Source organism: Chlorocebus sabaeus, chromosome 9, assembly GCF_047675955.1.
Source record: "Chlorocebus sabaeus isolate Y175 chromosome 9, mChlSab1.0.hap1, whole genome shotgun sequence".
NCBI classification, from domain to species: domain Eukaryota; kingdom Metazoa; phylum Chordata; class Mammalia; order Primates; family Cercopithecidae; genus Chlorocebus; species Chlorocebus sabaeus.
In genome coordinates this window covers 129,585,823-129,606,314 of record NC_132912.1, presented here as the reverse complement: position 1 = coordinate 129,606,314, position 20,492 = coordinate 129,585,823, and the positions used below count along the sequence as shown (strand labels likewise).

At 46.6% G+C, this 20,492-nt stretch overlaps 1 protein-coding gene across 3 annotated transcripts in view; it reads right to left on the bottom strand.

Annotated features, from left to right (window-relative positions):
- The window catches only part of DOCK1 (dedicator of cytokinesis 1), a 545,325-nt gene that overhangs the window by 408,805 nt on the left and 116,028 nt on the right, over positions 1-20,492 (bottom strand). For all 3 annotated transcript variants that reach the window (XM_038009711.2, XM_007964409.3, XM_007964410.3), the window contains exons 15-21: positions 19,596-19,694; positions 17,933-18,005; positions 12,682-12,785; positions 12,114-12,297; positions 6,675-6,772; positions 1,502-1,591; positions 1,052-1,152 (exon numbers count right to left, since the gene is read on the bottom strand). In XM_038009711.2, coding sequence (XP_037865639.1) covers positions 1,052-1,152; positions 1,502-1,591; positions 6,675-6,772; positions 12,114-12,297; positions 12,682-12,785; positions 17,933-18,005; positions 19,596-19,694 — 749 coding nt within the window. The remainder of the gene's footprint in view (positions 1-1,051; positions 1,153-1,501; positions 1,592-6,674; positions 6,773-12,113; positions 12,298-12,681; positions 12,786-17,932; positions 18,006-19,595; positions 19,695-20,492) is intronic.

Genomic DNA, 20,492 nt, shown 5'->3' with positions numbered 1-20,492 from the left:
CTGCACACAGGGAGGAAAAGCAGGTATTTTGCAAAGTATGTTGATGACACAGAAGGGAGTTTTAACTAAATTTACTCACACTAAAGAGAATCCTTTCTACTGATTCTAAGTGGGATGTTCTTAAAGAAACTACTTAAATCTTTATGTTTTGCTGTAACTGACACAATAAAAAGTTTGAATAAATGCCAATAAATTCCACCATGAAAGAGCCGGTAAGTCACCATAATAAATCTAATAATAATGAAACCCAATAATTGCTTAGTGCTTTTTAAGTGCCAGGGATTAGTCCAAGCACTCTACATGTAATAACTTACTAAAATTTCTACACAAGCCTACAGTCATGCTCTGATTACAGACAAGAAGGCTGAGGCTCAGAGAGGATAAGCAACTTGCCCAGCGGAGCTTGTGAGGGACAGAGCTACACATCAAGCCCAGGCAGCCTGACTCCAGACCCCAGGGCTCTGCTCTTCAACACCAGGCACGCTGCTAAGCTGGCCCAGGCACCACGCGCAGCCTCTGGTGTCTTCCTAGACCTCTGGGGCACAGACGGGCAGAGGGGTGGACAGAAGGAATCCAAGACAGTGACAGCTGCAGCTTGTCAAAGAAAAGGGAAGGGGCTCTTTAAAGAGCAAGGAGATACAGGGCAAAGTACAAAACTGCATCTAATTCACACTCAACAACCAATCTCCTCAACACAGGAACACATGCATTTATCCATTCATCAAAGGCTCATGGGGAAGCCGTGGTGTCAGACACTCCGCATCCATAGCTCAGTTTCATCGAACATAAACTGAAGATTTCAAAGATAAATGTAAGGTGTGCGGGAGAACAAGAACTTATTCCAGAATATTATGACGATTTATCATATATCTCTTTCAACAAGGTTTTTAGGTATGTTAAGAGGAAAACAATACTAAAAATTATCCCAGTAAACTCAGAGTTTTGAGCAGGGATAAATACACAGTCATAGACAAAAGTACATGAAAAAGACTCTAAACAGCACAAATACCAAAAACAGAGGTACTGATTTTAAAACAAAGTAGGAACTTACGTGTAGGCTAAAGTTGCACTAAAGTGTTTCTTAATGTAAGTTTCCAAAACAGGATTAAAATGCTGAAATTTTCTATCAGCAATCAGTCCAATGATAAATACCTGTCAAATTAATCAGTAATATTTTCATCAGCAACATAATGTAAGCCATTTTATAATCTTCATCAGAACCATTTGCACCCCTGTGTTAGGAAATGAACCAGAACATTTTCAGATAGAAGTTGGTGGCTAGTTTACCTCTTCTTACCCTGGAAATGACATTTGCCTAACTACAGTTTTACAATTAAAAAGAAAAGAAAAGAAAAAAAAAATTGGCCACCCCAATTCATCTTTGATTGGATTTATAACTGAAAATGCGTTCAAAGTCACTGTGACGAAGCCCCCACCTCCAGCCTCAAAGGCTGCAGCATGAAAGAATGCTGTTATCCAAGCACATGAGAAGCTCTCTTACCAGAGCATCAAAGACCAACGTGTCAAAAGTCTCACTCTCCGAGTTCTCCATCATGATGTTGAAGAGGGCATCCAACGTGTCCTGAAGAAACTGCATAGACACAGAAGGTCAGCTGATAGTGTGAACCCACCAGACTCCCCCAACACACTGGAATAACTATGATCTCCGCCGTACTCCAAATACCCACCTTGCCCCTAACACTGCCTATAAAGCCATTCGGGATCTTTCACAGTCACTAGATGCACAAGACAAAAATTTTGGATGAGTGAATTCAGAACAAAGAAATGATGCCACCAGAGTTAAATGGAGAGGGTCAAAGCAAGGAGAGGGCCTACTGCTTCCCCCAGGCGGCCTTTCCAACCCTCCTCCTGGTTTTCATCAGGCTGGTGACAAAGTGCTGAATGGCAACTCTGGGAAGACGCATCTGACTCATTCTACACACTGGGTATAGGACTCCAGCTAGTGAATGGGCAGAAGCTACATAGGGACAGGACCCAGCTGAGCGGAAGAAAGGACCTTCTACCAACCAGGGTGCCCAGGCACGGAAGAGGATCGTGATTCTGAAACTGGAATACACAGCAGTATCCCAGTTTTGGGACCAGAAGGTGCTTACTTTATTCAACAACAATGTCGAAATTAGTTACAGCTGACTAAAATTTACCAAATAAATTATACCGCAAAGAAGGACAAAGCATCATACATGTAATTAGGAAGAGACTTCAAAGGCATGTCACACTAAAAGTCAGCTTCAAGTCCCACCCCATCCTCCCCTGCAGGAAATGTAAGATGGCCTGAAGATGACTGTGTTCAAAGTGATGATCCGTATTACAAGAGAAGGTCAAGAGGCAGAACGCCACACAACGAAATACTGGCCATATACATGAAGTACTGATGTATCATGATTACTCATTAGGGATATACAAAGGGAAACCATCATGAGATATCACTTCACACCCACTATCTGGCCTACAGTTTAAAAGAAGAATAAGAAGAAGTGTGGGCAAGAACGCAGAGAAACTGAAGCCCTTGTACATTGCAGTTCGAAATGTACAATTGTGCAATTGCTATGAAAAACAGTTTAACAATTTCTCAAAAAGTTAAACACAGATTTACCACGAGTCAACAGTTTCATTCCTAGCCATATCTCCAAAAGAAAGGAAACATATGTTCACAAAATAACTTGTACACAAATATTATTCATCATCTCCAAGAAAGCAGAATCAATACAAATGTGTGTCAACTAATGAATGGAAAGACAATCTGTGGTCTATCCATGTGATGGAATGTTATTGGCCATAAAAAGGCATGAAGCAGGCCAGGCGCAGTGGCTCACACCTATAATCTCAGCACTTTAGGAGGCCAAGGAGGCCGGATCACCTGAGGTCGGGAGTTTGAGACCAGCCTAATCAACATGGAGAAACCCCATCTCTACTAAAAACACAAAATAAGCCAGGCATGGTGGTGCATGCCTGTAATCCCAGGAGAATCGCTTGAACCTGAGAGGCAGAGGTTGTGGTGAGCCAAGATCCTGAGACTGCGCCATTGTACTCCAGCCTGGCCAACAAGAGCGAAACTTCGTCTCAAAAAAAAAAAAAAAAGCCGTGAAGCACTGACAGTTGCTACAGCACTGATATACCTTGAAGACACAACGCTAAGTGAGAGAAGTCAGACACAAAAGGCCACGGGGCGTATGATTCAATTTACATAAAATATCCAGAACAGGTAAATCCATCGAGACAGGAAGCAGATTAGTGGTTACAGGGAGAGGAGGAAGTGACCGCTGATAGCTATGTGGTTTCTTTTGGGATGATGAAAGTGTTTTGAAATTAGACAATGGTAATAGTCGTACAACTCCGTGAAGACACTAAAAACTTCTGAGTAAAAGAATGAATTTTATGGTATGTGAATCATATCTCAATGAAACTGTAATTTAAAGAAAAATAAAAATAAATGGGTGAGGTGATCACATAGCAAGGACATCACAGGGAAGGCTGGGTCAGGCGTTTGGTTCAGATTCCTCCTGGACTGTGCAGCCTCTTCCCAACACCCCGGGGGCCTTCGGGGCGGCAAGGAGGATCTCAAACTGCTATAGCCCCAAGACTAAAGAAGCAAACCACAGACTCCTGCTTGCAAAGAAGTGCCATGGAACCACAGCAGCAGCAAGAGCCTTGCCCGCCTCCTTCGGGAGAGAGGACGCCCAGCATGCCCGGCATGAGTCTCACCCGCCTCCTTCGGGAGAGAGGACGCCCGGCATGCTCAACATGAGATCGGAGACGCTTGAAGGAGTAAAATCCTCTCCATGCTTGGCTGTGCCAGCCACCACCTACTTTATACCAGAAAATGTCACATGCAAACAGTGGCAAACAAAACCACCCTGACCAAAAGGTATGCTGGTCTGGATATCAAGAGCTTAATCAACTCCTAACTACTTGGATCTGCACCACTTTGTTACTTTTGTACCATTTCCCATCATTTTCAGAACGTAAATTCTTTGAGAAGGTCAAAACTTGATGCCATCTGCTAACAGCCGAATGTTCCCCTGCCAACAGGCTCCCAGGTGACAGGACCTGGCTTGTCACAGTTCATGCAAAGTCCCTGAAGTAGACCACCTGGTCCCACCCAGACACATGACATGGTCAGTGGCACAGAAACAGAACCACAGGGAGATGGAGCTGCACGTATTGGGGTGCAGAGCTGCAGTGGGGCAGGGGCGAGCACCTGAAGGAGGGCCTTCACACAGAGCCACGAAAGGGCTTCATTTGGCACCCCACCCTCTCTCTAAGACCATGTTCAAAGGGACCAAAGTCACCATTTCCATTTTCCATCTATTGGGACAGCGTATCTTTTGCTAAACACCTTCCTCAATCTATCAAGCAATGCCATCTCTCTCCTATCAGTCATCAATATGCAGAAGGGAGGTCTTGAATAAACAGAACCAAACCCACAATCTATCAGCATCCCTAAACAGTGCACAAGGAGCCCCATGCAGGTGGGAATTCCTCAAGTCCTGGTTGGCCATTAACAGCCCCATGGCCTCAAGTCAATTCCACTCTCCAGGTTCACGGCGCATGTCAGACATGCCAGCAGAGAAAAAGCACAAAGTTAGGCAAGGTAGGTAAGGGCTGGACAGGTCACCCAGGCTTGCATGGTACCAGCATGCGTGGGAAGAAGGGAAAGGTATAAAGGCCATGTCCAGGGATGAATAATCAAATGTGAGAATCTATGAGATGGAGGAAATGGGGAGAATGATGGGACAAGATCATTCTACATTCTTCCAGGTAACTGTGGCAACCGGTCATCAGAAATACAACTCATTCCTAATATGATGCAGGGACTTCAAAATGAAAGAGGACAAAATTTCATTAACTGGGTTCTTCTCAACTACATTCACGTATTCACCTAGTTTCCATCTGAATTAGGGAATTTACAGAACGCAGGGAAGTTTAAAATGCAATTAACATTGTCCAAGCCGTTGGAAGAAGACCAGGACTGAGAAGATGATTAAAATTTTAAGATTAGCGAGGACATGTCTGAAGGGCTATACAATGATTCAGGAAACCGGTGCGACCAAATTAATTGATACTGAAGTGAAGCACATTGCTGGTTAATTAAGGCCATTTTAAGTAATTAATTTTTACAGAGATAAGGTCGTCTCTTTCTGCAATCACCTCTCCTAGAGGGTGAGGAACTGAGGCAGCAACAGACAGACCTGGCTGGAGAGTCTACGCTTACAGAACGCCACGTGCCAGTGACCTGTTTATCATCCCATGGTCAAAAACAGAACAGACTAAAAATGGAAATTCGCTTCCTCACGTACAACAAGTTGTCCCAGCAAATTGTGGCGTATCTGAGAGCAGAGAAGAGCCTAATACTGCCGAAAATATCAGAACCACAAACAATTACAGAATAAAGAATGCCAGAAGCTGAGTGCTCCCAGGGACCTCAGGCCATGTAATATGACTGCCCTATCTCATAGATAAAGATGCTGAGGCCACAGGGCCTCAACACTGCTGCAGAGCCACCCATGGGAGGAAAACGGCCCAGACAAGCCTCTCAGTGTCATGATCTCTCTACCACACCACAGACCTCTCCTGGTGACTTAAAGAGGATCTCAGGGAGTCACAAGCCAGGGCCAGTACGAATGCCGATGGCAGTAACAAGGATCATGACAACAGTAAAAAGACCTGAGGCTCCACAGTGACCCTGCAGAAGGCACTACTGTTACCCCCCTTCTCATGGCAGGGGAAGGAGAGGCCTAAAGAGGCCACTGAACTGTTGTGAGTCCTGCAGCGAGGACCTGTGGGAAGAGGACACAGAACCCACGATGAGGGTGATTGCAAAGCCATTCTCCTTCACGGCTAACCCAGACAGTCCCCCCCAAAACCAGAGGGCAAGAAGCACTCTGTGCACCTAGAGGTGTATGTCACTATTATTTTGTTTTATTTTTTTGAGATGGAGTTTTGCTCTTGTTGCCCAGGCTGGAGTGCCATGGTGCAATCTCGGCTCACTCACTGCAACCTCCTCCTCCCGGGTTCAAGCGATTCTCCTGCCTCAGCCTCCCGAGTAGCTGGGATTACAGGCATGTGCCACCACACCCGGCTAATTTTGTATTTTTAGTAGAGACAGGGTTTCTCCATGTTGGTCAGGCTGGTCTCGAACTCCTGACCTCAGGGGATCTGCCCGCCTCGGCCTCCCAAAGTGCTAAGATTACAGATGTGAGCCACCGCTCCTGGCCCATATGTCACTATTTTTTAAAGGGGAGTATAACCACAATCCTATACTACCTTTGGAGTCACTGCCTACTTCTGTTAATATACTTTTTTTTTTTTTTTTTTTTTGGAGTCCGGCTCTGTCACCCAGGCTGGAGTGCATTGGCACCATCTCTGCTCACTGCAAGCTCCGCCTCCCGGGTTCACGCCATTCCCCAACCTCAGGCTCTGGAGTAGCTGGGACTACAGGCGCCCGCCACCATGCCCAACTAATTTTTTTGTATTTTTAGTAGAGACGGGGTTTCACTGTGTTAGCCAGGATGGTCTCTATCTCCTGACCTCGTGATCCGCCCGCTTCAACCTCCCAAAGTGCTGGGATTATAGGCGTGAGCCACCGCGCCCGGCCTCTGTTAATATACATTTACAAAAAAAGACTCAAAAAGTCCCTTTGGGCTCCACGTTACCTTCACTACTTCACCACCGTCGACCTTCATCAGCTGCCTCAAGTTCTGCTGCAGCAGGCTGGTGTTGGAGCGCCACTTCAAGAGCCCCAGAAGGTCCACTGGAAACAGAAATGACAATCAGCTCTTCACAGCAAGAACTCTGTTCTGTCTCCGTTAATCATGCATTAAGTGAGGTTCTCTATAAAATTTGGTGAACAGAGAAATCAACCCTATTTTAAAAGATTCACCTGCTAAATATTCCATTCCTTTGTAGCAACATACTTAACACCTAGTACGGTTGAATTCATTATTCCCAACGACATTTACCATGAAATGATTTCCATGTAGCAGCTTTAAAAATACATTTGGGAAACTAAAAAAGAACTTGTCTTTCCATTCTACAAGAAGGCAGTTTCAGAGCACCACACACCTGAAGAGGCCTGCTCACCCAGAAAGCACTGCTCAGGCACTGGATACCAAATGATTTGTTTTTCCTGCTCAAGAACAAGCCGCTATTTTTTTATAGATGATATAAATAAAATAACTAACACAAATTAAAGTACTGAGACTGCAAGGTTAAGAGTCCCCGCAGCTACAGTAGCTCCAGACAACTGAGACCACGCCTGCACTGCGGTTCATGCCTGCACTGAGCGAGCTTCCAGCCCTCACCATGTCTGGGCTTCCATAGAAGTTTGTGGTTCTTATGGTTGTTTTATTTGTTGCATTTTTTATAGAAAGAGCAAGGAATGAATATACTGGTTTTTAAAGACTCAATGTGGAAGAAGACAGTGTCCAGAAATGTTTTTGTTTAAGGGATCAAGATATTCTTCTTTTTTTTTGAGACGGAGTTTCGCTCTTGCTGCCCAGATTGGAGTGTAATGGCGCGATCTTGGCTCACTGCAACCTCCACCTCCTGGGTTCAAGAGATTCTCCTGCCTAAGCCTCCCAAGTAGCTAGGATTACAGGCACCTGCCACCACACCCAGCTAATTTTTTTTTTTTGTAGTTTTAGTAGAGACAGGGTTTCACCATGTTGGCCAGGCTGGTCTCAAACTCCTGATCTCAGGTGATCCACCCACCTCAGCCTCCCAAAGTGCTGGGACTACAGGTGTGAGCCGCTGTGCGTGGCCAAGATATCCTTTCAGGTAAGAAGACAGGATCCAAAAGCTCTCTAGGAAAGTACATACGCCTACCCAAATTTCACCTGAAGTTATATTAACATCCCATTACTTAAAAAAATACCATTAACAAAGTACATCTAATTTACCGTTATGCTTGAGAACCAACTTCAGCTACAGAAACAGAAACTGTCTGCATAAAAGAAAGAATCAAAATACAAAACCCGAGTTAATACTGAAGAAGGGAAAAAAAAAAAAAAAAAACCTCTAATTGTGACTATAGGTAGAAAATTAGGAAATACAGACATCCATTATAATTTCAGCATCAAATTGTACAAAAGGCATGCACACAATAAGCTCCAAAACATACATTTTCATTTATGTGACCCTACCCCCAAGTACAGCTGACAAAGGGAAGAGTTAAAAATGGGGAGACACCCAAAGGTCCTGTAGAAGACACCCAAGTGTGAGCTTAAACACCAGCACTCAGCAACCACTTGGCCTTGGAAAGTAACTTCACCTCAATATTCTCACCTGAACCACGGGCATGATGCTGCCCGATTCACAAGGTGGCTGTAAGAATTAACTGACAGGACGTGTAGAAAGCACCTAGCAGAATGCCTAGTCTAAAAGCACAAATGGCAGCAGTCATCCCTGGAGATGATGAGGAATTGAGCAATTTACCTTTTTTTTTTTTTTTTTTTTTTTTTTTTTTTTTTTTTTTTTTTTTTGGAGACAGGGTCTCACTCCGTCATCCAGGCTGGAATGTAGGAGCACAACAACGGCTCAATGCAGCCTCTAAGTCCCAGGCTCAAGCGATCCTCCCACCACAGCCTTCCAAGCTGCTGGGACTACAGGTGCACGCCACCATGCACAGCTAATTTTTAGTAGAGATAGGGACTCGCCATGTTGCCCAGGCTGGTCTTAACCTCCTGGGCTTAGGTGAGCCTCACGCCTCAGCCTCCCAAAGTGCTGGGATTGCAGGTGTGAGCCACTGCACCTGGCCGACATGTCTTCCTTTCTAAGCGAAAGGGAAGTAATGGAGGAAAAGGCTCCATCCTGCCCAGACACACTCTTGGTCCTACGGTTAAGGGAGATTTCCATCTCACAAGAATTACCAGCATTTCCTTAATAGACACTAATCATGTGGATCCCCTTCATTCAAAGTCGGTGGCACGCTGTGTGGTAAGTTTGAGACAAAGTCCAACTGGGCTAATGAGTAGTAAAACACCTTGGGGCAAAGGGAGTGTTGGAAGAAAACAGGGCTTGTCCAGACCCCATGAAGCTGCCCACGGCAGATGCCCACCCCAGGCCCTTATGACTGGGACTCACGGCCCATATTCATGACTCCTTTCTAATTATATAGTCAGTTCACTGAGAAGAGGAATCACATCTTCTACTTCTTTCATATCCCCCACAGCATCTAGCATAATGCTGAGGACAGAGAAGTTTAATACAAACCTCAATGAATAATTCAGCCACTGCGTTTCCCTAAGTAATGGAACTTCACAGGAACAAATCACGGTTTCAGAAAAATGATTCCCTCAAATGAGAATGTGGGAGTCGATGCTTAGATGCCATTTGGGGCAGCTCCATCTTGTACACACCTGACATGCCACAATCCTGAGAAGGGGAACCGTGGCTGGTGTGAAATGAAAGGCAGATTTCCCGTCAGTCCCGGCGAGCGGCACCACGTCGGAATTTCCTTGTTGCCCGGCAACAGCTGCTGCTGAGAGCAGGGTGCCCTCTCCCTCAGTCTGGGGAGGGGATTACTCTGCAGCTGGTGAGACTCAAGGAGCTTGAAGGGGAAAGGAGGGATCGCCACGGACGCCACCCCCCGGGGGTGGGATGCCCTGGTCCACAGTCCCTTCTCCAGGGTCAGGAGGGTTAAGAAGCATTCTGTGGATAGGCCTCATCACCTAACCACAGCTCAGAGCATTGCTTTGAATGGGGAAAGATGATCAAGTTCCAAGTAATGACTTCCAAGCATGCTTTTGGAACATGACCCAAGTATGAGATGACGGCTTCCTGCACCATGAGCACTGCAACACATGGCACCTACTGAAATGCTGAAGTGAGCCCCACCTGGAGATGTCACTTTTGGGTTAAATGAGGCTCTGGATGCTGTCATCTGTCAGGCAAGTGGAGCTATCAAGGCCACATCCAGAGACTAACACGTCACAGGGGGGCATCCTTTCCATAACCAAGTCCCAAGTTGAGCCCCACACTGCTGACCACTTGATATGGTTTGGCTGTGTCCCCACCCAAATCTCATCTTGAATTGCCACGTGTTGTGGGAGGGACCTGGTGGGAGGTAATTGAATCATGAGGGCAGGTCTTTCCTGTGCTGTTCTCGTGACAGTGAATAAGACTCACGAGATCTGATGGTTTTAAAAAGAGGAGTTCCCCTGCATAAGCTCTCTCTCTCTCTTTGCCTGTGGCCATCCATGTAAGAGGTGACTTGCTCCTCCTTGCCTTCCACCACAATTGTGAGGCATCCCCCATCACATGGAACTGTGAGTCCACTAAACCTCTCTCTTTTGTAAACTGCCCAATCTCAGGTATGTCTTTATCAGCAGCATGAACAGGAATCCCAGCCCCAGGTAAGGCTTTTCATTTGTTCATGGAGACCACTACACAACCACAAGCTGGGACGCTTCATAAATGGCTTGAGACATGTATGCAAATGGAATATAAAAGTATCCCAACAGGCTTAAGGCACTTAAGAGACTTATTGCTCCCACACCAAGAAGTTTACTCAGCAGACCAGCAGTGGGAAAGTGTAGCCCAGAACAACAGAGTGCAAAGTGCAGAAACGGCAAGATCTAAAAGCATTTGACTCAGGGCTGGCACATCCAAACACACAGCACACTCAGTGCATGCTGCATGCTCCACTACAATGTCCTGACTTCCAGACAATGGCGTTACTTTTGTCCTGTATTTACCCTATTAAAGTCCAAACGATGACCGTCCCTTGGGCAAATCCAAAACTATTGCCATGATTTATAGACAACCCCCCAGAGACACAATTCCTGATAGCAACAGACATTAATAATCAAAATCTGTATCGAGCAGTTAAGAGGAAAAAATTGGGTTTTCAAGCTCTGATTCAAGAGAGCATAAAGTCACTCTGCACAGCTGTGATACGGCTGCATTTGGAAGATGCAATTTTTAAATGTAGGATTTCTGCCTCTTCCAGACAGAGTGACAGCAACAACATCAGTGTGCTCTGAATAAGAAGTACCCCCGGCTGGACAGCAATGTCACTGGAGAGGCTGCAAGCAGTGGTGGTGCAGGCACTCAAAGCAGTGGTAGTGCAGGCACTCAAAGCAGTCGGCCAACTGCCACACAAGGGCACGGCACCAGCTGATGGATGAGTGATCTACCACATTAGGGCTGAGCTTTGGGGTGTAGGAGTGAGCAGGGGGTGCCTTATCCCATACCACGAGGAGGGTTAGAAAGTATCATCCAAACCAGCTTTTAAAAATAAAGATAACTGGTAATTATCTCAGAGAGTAGCTGAGAATGGGGAAGGCATAAAGAGGAAGGTAAGCTCCCAGCCCACTCTTCATGTAACCCTCACTAAGCCCTTTGAGGCAGGCACTATTCCCGTATCAACAGACAAGGAAGATAAGACTCCGAAACGTGCAGAAGACCCTTGTTCAAGGGCATCCCCAGGGTTAACACAGGGCTACAGTCCAATTCCAGGTCTTTGGATCTTGTGCACTTTCCTTTATGCCACGCTACCTTCCTTTGGCCAAAAACCATTTTAAGAAGTAAATCCACTGCTTTATCTCCCTTTAAGAATAACACAGCTGGGTACAGTGGCTCATGTCTATAATCCTAGCACTATGGGAGACCAAGGTGGGAGGTCTGCTTGAGCCCAGGAGTTTGGGAATAGCTTGGGCAATAAAGTGAGACCTCATCTCTATAAAAATTAAAAATAAAATTAGCCACCAAGCATGATGCTGCACACCTGTGGTCCCAGTTACATGGAAAGCTGAGATGGAAGGATGGCCTGAGCCCAGGGGGACAAGGCTGGAGTGAGCTGAGATCACACCACTGCACTCCAGCCTGGGCAACAGAGCGAGAATGAGACCTTGTCTGGGGGGGAAAAAAAAAAAAAAAAGAATAACCCTTAGACCAGAGTAGAAGTGTGAATTTTAAATTACAACGAATGCCACCTTCTATGCATTGATAGGTCATCACAGCCCAATGCAATGAATGCCTTACGGGTGACGTTCATACGCCTACAGAGGACATCTCTACACAGGAAGGAGCGTGGAAAAGACGGGACTGAGGCAGAGCTCCTGGGGTGAATGGGTTTCTCCTCTAGAACGCACCGTTCTGGGTCAGTTTGGTGGAGCACACGAGCGTGGAGATCTGGAAGGAGTCCTTGCTAATGGTGCAGCTCCCAAGGCTCTGCATACTCTTGCCCGTGGCCGAGTGGCCCTTTTCTTCCAACTCCGCCTTCGTGGAGGGCAGACTCAAGTACGTGGCTGCGTCTTCCAGCTTCTTCGCTTCGGCCTGCGGGTTTAGTCATGCCATATGTCAAAGGCAATTCCCAAACAGCAACACACCACTTTTTGCCATCCTTTGTTATCCCTAATCCTGGTAACTATCATAATTGCTTTTTATCATATTAAATACACATTTTAATAATTTCCCTTATTCCTGCAGCATAATTCATGTTCATGGCATTTTTATATGGCACCTACTGTTATATTGTATATCATCTTTTCCTGTTAGGAACAACAAAAGGGCTGGTCATCGGAAATGTTCATTGACATAATTAAATGTAGCTAGATAGCAGCTTCCTCACAATGATGCGAAATGTTGGTTCGGGTCAGGAAGCCCAGAAAAGACTGAAACTGTCTATAGCAGCAATATTGCACCAATGCAACCAGATACCTTATAGACGATAAGATCATGCTCTCCGTCTCGCAGGGTGGTACCATCATATCTCATCAGCTTGACAAATGCTAGTGCAAATATTTTCTCAGATTTATCCTTAGCTGTAAAACAACAAACAAAAAAATTGATGATTGCCTTCAATTATCATGACAAAATAACATTGTAAGATGCTACAAAGGCTGCCTTCAAGAAAACAATTACAAAATCACACGAACAGGTATTAAAGTCAATCTCATAAACATATGGAAAAATGGACCATGTTTATAAGTAAGAAGACCCCTAGCATAAAGGGATCAGTTGTTCTCAAATTAATCTGTAAATTCAAAGCCACTCTAATCAAAATCTCATAGAAGAGATTTTTCCTGGAACGTGAAAACGGATTCCAGAATAAAGGGCCAAGAAGGGCAGCATGGTCTTGAAGAAGGCCGAGGAAAGCCCGCAACACTAGAAAGCAAAAGTAACTGTCAAGTGACGATAAGAAAGACTGTGTGCTTTTAACCTAGGACGCCCAGACCAGCGGAAACGAACAGGGCCTGGAAACAACAGGCCACAGCAAACAACAGAGGCTGGGAAGGGGCAGACCATTCCACCAAGGAAACTTCGCGTCAGTACAGAAAACTAACATCAATTCCTGCCTCGCAATATCCATCACATGAATTACCAATGGACTAACGACCTCCATGTGAAATTGTGCTGCCTTTGGTGAGAGAGTTCATCCCCCAGGTATCTGCATGTGGGGCTCACTCACTTCATTCAAGTTTCTGCCAAAATGTCACCTCCTCCGAAGTGACCACATCTTGTCTAAAAAAGTCCATTAGTCACCCTCTTTCCTCTCACCTGATTTAGTCTTCTTTATAATTCTTATCACTACCTGACATGTGTGTTTCTGTGTGTGTGTGAGAGAGAGAGAGAGACAGAGAGAGAGAGAAAGAGAGAATTTTGTTGATCTTGTTGCTATTTATTGTTGGTTTCATCCACTGGACCCTGGAATGTAAGTGACCTTTTGTTTTACTACCATTTCCCAGTACATGAAATAGTGCCTGGTGCCCAACAGGTACTCAATCCATATTTGTGCCACTTTGGGAGACAGTCAACAAACAAATGAGCTTTCAGATGATAAAGAAAACAAAAACATTGTGGTTTCTTAAGGGGTCACAGTGACAACGGGGACAATCCAATTTCTTGGTCAGAAGACGTCTCTCTGAGAAGCTGGACAGCACATAAGCCAAGATGTCAAAGCTGCAAGAAGAGGCAGACCTAGCGCAGAGGCCCTCGCGAGAACCAGTGTGGCACATCTGGGTACAGCAGGCCAGTGTGGCTCGTGATAGGCAGTGAGAGTCAAAGGTGGGGACGGACTGATGAGCCAGGAAAGAGGAGGAACATGGACTGAAGAAATGGATCTGCCACAAATTCCTCAAGTTGCAATCTCAGTAGAGCACAGAAACACAGGCCCAGAGCTGGAAACTATCTCCACAATGACAGATTCAGAGCTTTCTCTTTATAGATGAAAGGACAGAGATCACAGAGGGAGAATCACGCATCCACCCGCCTTGAGTCAGCGGCTCAAAATATTTACCCTCAGATCCCACTGCCCAAGACCACATGGCTCATCACCTTTGCCTTCCTGGTGTCCAGCAGTATTTTGCACACAGTGGGTGCTCAATACATCCTGGCAAATCAAAGGATTCCATGAATAATCAACCAGCCAAAAAACACAGGAAGAAGCAGAAGTAAAATATAAGTACCCTAGGATTCTGAAAAAACAACTCTGTAAAAGGGCACCAGAGTACATAAAATATTTCAAGGTACAAATGGCAAAGAACAGAACAGTTCCTCCTAAGTTTGGGTGGACTTGGAAAAGACAACAAAAAAGACACGCCTCCATGAAAACTGCCAGGGTTCAGAAGGACATGGGACAATAATGGTCAGCAGATGGCTTCTACTGACCCTACCAGACAGTAGTACAGTAAGTGCACCTTTTATTAACATTCTGCATCTTCACATCCGAGGAATGGACTGATTTTTACTGAAGGCTCACTAGCAGCCATCATGAGGTGGACGGTTCACATGACCAGTTTACAGAACCTTAGGGACCACAGTAGGGGTCATGTGTTCTGGAACGTGGGTAGAGCTGCCCATTCCCTAGGCCGCCCCACCCAACAAGCACACTACAATCAAGGAAAACTCAGCTCCTGGCCAGCTGGAACTGAGAGCTGCAAGTCTGCCGGGCTCCATGGACCACACGGTCTAGTGCACCTGGAGTTGCTGACAGGTTGCTGGAAAGATATTATGTCAACCCATCAACACCAAACTTTCCAATCCCAAGGACAGATCCCAGGTGAGAAATCCCATCACTTGTTCCCTTTGCTAGCCTCCTCTTTAGGGTAGCAAGCGGGGTCCAGTGTGGCCTCGGCTTTTTCTACCTGTTTCTGCCCCAGGTATCTGCATGCAGGGCTGGCTGGGGAGGCCCCAAAGGCCATGGTCAGTGACCGACATCCAGGTTTTCATCGGCATCACACTTGCGATGCTCAACATCTTTCCAAAATCCCACAAGCTGTGGCCACCGAGACTTCATTTATTATGCAAATGTGTCCTGCTATGTCGGGTGATAGCATCTTGTCTATAATAAGTACTTAAAACTGACAAGAAAAACAAGGATTTTGAAAATTAAAATGTTACAGTAGCCATCACTCTGCCCTAGTGTAATTTATTAATTAGAGAGAATGAGCTTGTTAAAAGACAGGAGCATGATTTTGAGACAAGTCCTCTGTGGATTCCAGGGTGAGAACCCTGTCCTCACCCTGCTTCCTCCATGGGCCTCAGGGTGATGTATGCATGGAGCCCTAGAGGGTCTAGGGCGCACTGTGGCCCACTAGGCTGGTCCACCATGCCTTGGCCGAGGACACACCTGTGCCCACCGCCACCCCCATTCCACCAGCACCCCCCGCCCACATCATACCTCTGCCTAATTCACGTGATACTCACAGGCTGCCACACCCTAGCTGGTTCTTGCAAACTAATCTCAAACCTCAACTCACACCTAAGCTCTGCAAGAGGAGAAACTCCAGCAGCTTGCTGTGTATACAGCAGGAACTCAATAAAAGCCAAAGGAGGGAAGTGGCCTCGCCACTCCCCCAAGGCACTGGAGCATAAGGCTCCGGCACAAGGACCTGGGGTTTCCAAGCCCATTTCCTCATCTGTAATGTGGGAAGTAATAATACTGATACCACATGGGAATCTTGTGAGGATGAATCCAAATAGCACAATAAATGTCTTGTGTCAGGCACATGGTAAGAGCACAGTGAACGATGGCCAACATCTGCTGATAGTTATTATTATCCTACAGCTTCGGCCACCAAGGATGTCATGTACCATTAGCAGATCCGACTTGGTCTGGGGTCTGGTGGCCTGGATCTGGTCCTGTGTCAAGGATGAGATGGCAGGGAACTGCCTTCCAAGCAGGCGGCCTTCCTGCCCCTGCTTCTCCCATTAGACATAAACCCAGATGCCCTTGTAACTGAACCCGTGACCCGCGTGCACTGTTGGGACAGGACAGGAGTGCAACGATGCTTTCAGCAGCTGCCAGCTGCCGCCCCCCACCCCGCACTCCCCGGCCATGCACCACCCACCACCAGGTACCCCATGCTGCTCGAGACCCCTCCAGTCAGCCACATTCCAGACCACGCCCCACCACACACACACCTGCCGTTGACAGTCGTGGGCCCGCACCCCAGCTCTGCAGACTCCACACACCAGGCCTCCCCAACTCCCCTGAACAGCAGCAGGCCCAAGCTTCTCGATGGTCCCACAAGGTGGTCTGCACCATAACATCATGACCGTGTTCACGCATTTGCTCTCCAGGCTGCTCCCCTGCAGCACCCCTGTCCAGGCACACTCACCCCACGTGGAGGGCCCAGGGCAGGCCAGGCCCCAGAAACAGTCAGGTGAATGAACACATTCTCCCAGCAGCAGCAACCACCATGGAGCCCCTACCCATAGCAGGCACCATGCCGGAAGGGGGCCAGCCTCCACCTTGCCTGACCTTCAAGAATACCCTAGGAGGAAGATTTTCTTGTTTTCGTTCTTGTTTTTTTTTTTTTTTTTTTTTTGAGACAGGGTCTCACTCTGTTCCCCAGGCTGAAGTGCAGTGGTGCAATCACAGCTCACTGCAACCTCCGCTTCTCGGGTTCAAGCAATCCTCCTGCCTCAGCCTCCTGAGCAGCTGAGACTACAGGTACACACCGTCACACCAGGATAACTGTTTTGGTTTTTCAGTAAAGATGGGGCCTCACTGTGTTGCCCAAGCTGGTCTCAAACTCCAGGGCTCAAGCAATCTTCCACCTTGGCCTCCCAAAGTGCTGGGATTACAGGTGTGAGCCACCATGCCCAGCCAGGAAGGTGTTCTTATCCTCAAACGAAGCCACAGAAGAGGCTCGCCCTTAAGCTCCTTCCAGAGTACACAGAACCCGAAACTGCCCACTGCACAGTGCGACCCCAACGGACTCATCAGTGACAAAGGGGGGTCTGCCCTCCACACCACTCTTTTCCTTTAACTGCCTACGGCACACAAGCCTGTAGTCAACTCTCTTTGCTACTTATTGTACCAAATATTAATATGTCTCAGTTCCCAATGCCAAAGAAACACACACCCTGAAAGACAGGAATCATATTTTCCTTAAAGTCTAGCACAGGGCTACAGCTTTAGTTGACAATTAATTTAACAAAATGTGATGGAACAAACTTCAGTCATCAATTATAAATTCTTTTTGAATGAGAGTGATTCCTATAGCAGTTCTTTCCTCCTAAAGTCTTGGCATCATGGTCAGTATCAGAGAAATGTCTAGGAGAAAAGCCATCCCTGAGCTCCAGACAGCAAGGGCCACCAAAAAAGACAAAAAGGATTCAAGATTTCCAGTTTCTAGACAGGGGGCCTTAAGAGCCCATGTTTGAGAGGTATTTGTTACAGCTTGGTAACTTTTCTGATGGATGACATGGATGAATGACAAGTCAACACAGAAGACCGGAAAGCAAAAGAAAGAAGGGGACCAGCAACACTGGGTAGGAGGAACTGGAGAAAGAAATTAAGATCTCCTGAGATCTGCTCAAGAAAAAGAGAGAAGAATAAGGTGGGAAGTGAGCCTTATTGTGTTATGATAGCAAGTTCCAGAACAATTGAGAGTGGCCTCTCACGCTTTCCCTCAGTTCTCCCTTAAAAATCCTTGGGGGAAGAAAGTGCTTGACTACTCACAGTCCTGTGATGACCTGTGGCGGAAGGTAAACCGAAGGTGACTGCGGTTAACATCCTCTATGGGAATGGCCACCTTCAAGAATTAAGAAAGAAGTTTAAGCACTGTGAACAATATCGTCCAGCATAACAGCTTTATTCAAATGGAGCTATCAGGTACAACTGTAAACATTGCTACACTGCGGTGGTGAAAATACTGTACATCTAGTCCCCACATGATTTTTCCAAAGGCAAAATGCCTTTGCAAAATTTAAACGAGATCACATTGTAACAGTTGCCAAGCCGACTCTGTGACACAGTTGGATTTTTTTTTCTGAATGCTCTAATCATTACTGTCAAGATTCTTTTTTGTTTTCTTTCTTTCTTTTTTTTTTTTTTGATACAGAGTTTCACTCTTGTTGTCCAGGCTGGAGTGCAATGGCATGATCTCAGCTCACCACAACCTCTACCTCCTGGGTTCAAGCAATTCTCCTGCCTCAGCCTCTCAAGTAGCTGGGATTACAGGCATGCGCCACCACACCCGGCTAATTTTGCATATTTAGTAGACAAGGGGTTTTTCCATGTTGGTCAGTCTGGCCTCGAACTCCTGACCTCAGGTGATCTGCCCACCTCAGCCTCCCAAAGTGCTGGGATTACAGGTGTGAGCCACTGCATCTGGCCAAGATTCTATTTCTAAAAGTTGCCGTTTTTTGACCAGGCGTGGTGACTCACGCCTGTAATTCCAGCACTTTGGGAGGCTGAGGAGGGTGGATCACTTGAGTTCAGGAGTTCGAGACCAGTCTGGCCAACAGGGTGAAACCCCATCCCTACTAAAAATACCAAAAAAATAAGCCAGGTGCCATGGTACATGGCTGTAATCCCAGATACTCAGGAAGCTGAGGCAAGAGAATCACTTGAACCCAGGAAGTGGAGGTTGCAGTGAGCCGAGATTGCGCCACTGCACTCCAGCCTGGGTGACAGAGCGAGACTCCATCTCAGAAAAAAAAAAAAAAAAAAAGTTGCCGTTTATCTTCTTAGCCCCAACCTGGAAGGGTCTACACTCCTTCCACAGCTGTGGTGACCTGCCCACAGCTGCACCAAGAAAGCTTTCCTGTTGACACATTACACTCAAAGAAAAAAGACATAATACGTGCTGCCTCTAAGCAAACATTGTCCCTAATTCTCACATCAAACATCTGTATTCCAGAGCCAGTCCCTGGCCTGGTTTTCAAATATTCAAGCTCTTGGGGGCGGGACAGCGTTTACTCCCTGGCGGAGATGTGAGCACGCCGCATTAAGAAAATGTACCACGTCAGTGCTACAGAACAGGACCCGACTCCCCAGCAATGACCTCCACAGGCTGGCAGCTCAGTTTTTTTGTTTGGTGTAAAGACAGCATGCCACACATAAAACAGTACCGCGAAGAGAAAGACAATAGCTATCTTAAAAAGACTCTGTCATTCGTCTCCATTAAAGTCCTATTTTTACGTCCAAAAGGAGACGAGAGTAAATGTATTCTAAGAAACGCCAGTGCGGTTCCTTAGCAACCTTGAATGACTTTGTTGGGAGACACTCTGCCTGCCTAGAGCAGCTCCCGGGCTGAGGAGGATGTTAGGATGTTTCCTTGGGTTACAAATGAGCATTTCATCATCAGTGCCATGTGATAAAATGACCATGTAAGTAATACCTTAACAGTCTCAAACCAGCGTGGCTGCTTCACTTGGTAGTAAATCACAGATTTGTACTCTGAAATCGCTTCATCACCAGCTCCCGGGAAAATCACATGCTTTAAAAGAAGACATAAAGAGCTCACGTAAGACCTCATAGAGCTGGACACCATATACATATACGTGGGAGGACAGGTACGCTCCAAGAGCACCAACACACCCCACCACAAATGAAAGTGTTCCCAGCAAGGGAAGCACAGATCCACCCGAAGCCAGCGGCCAGCTCCAACCCTTGTTCTCACACATTAAAGATCTTGACAGTTATGACATATGGGGATGACACAGACCTCCATCCCCCCAGACCCTCAATCCTAATAACTTCAACATTAGGATCTGCAGGAAGTTGCCTGATCCATCCCATCGGTCTAGGGTGAGGGACTGTAGACTAAAAGGTGGGAACCCTCCCCTCTCCTTCCTCCAGCCATGAACACTGTTTGCTTCACTCCAACCGGCAAGACCAGTGGCAAGGGCAGCACCTATGTCTCCAGGGAGACAAGGCAGGCAGTGATGCTGGACAGGGTTCACCCAGAGAGAAAGATATCATGCTTCTCTCGGCGACACTGGGCTTTAAGCACAACCCCATGGGCCCAGAAAAGCCCAGTCCTCCAGCCCTGGTGCAAACAGGCACCTCACAGGGACAGCAGCTCTGGTTTGACCTCTGGTCATCAGAGGAGGCAACAGCTTCTAAGTATCTCCCAGGTGGACCCTGCAGGCTGCTGTGGCCACGGAAGCAGATGTTCATGACCACTGGTAGGTAGAGCACGAAGTCAGAGCTGTCATGGGCAGGTGCTCAGTTCTACCTCTCGCTAGCTCTCTGACCCTGAGCAATTTAACTGATTTCTTAGGGCCTTCATTTC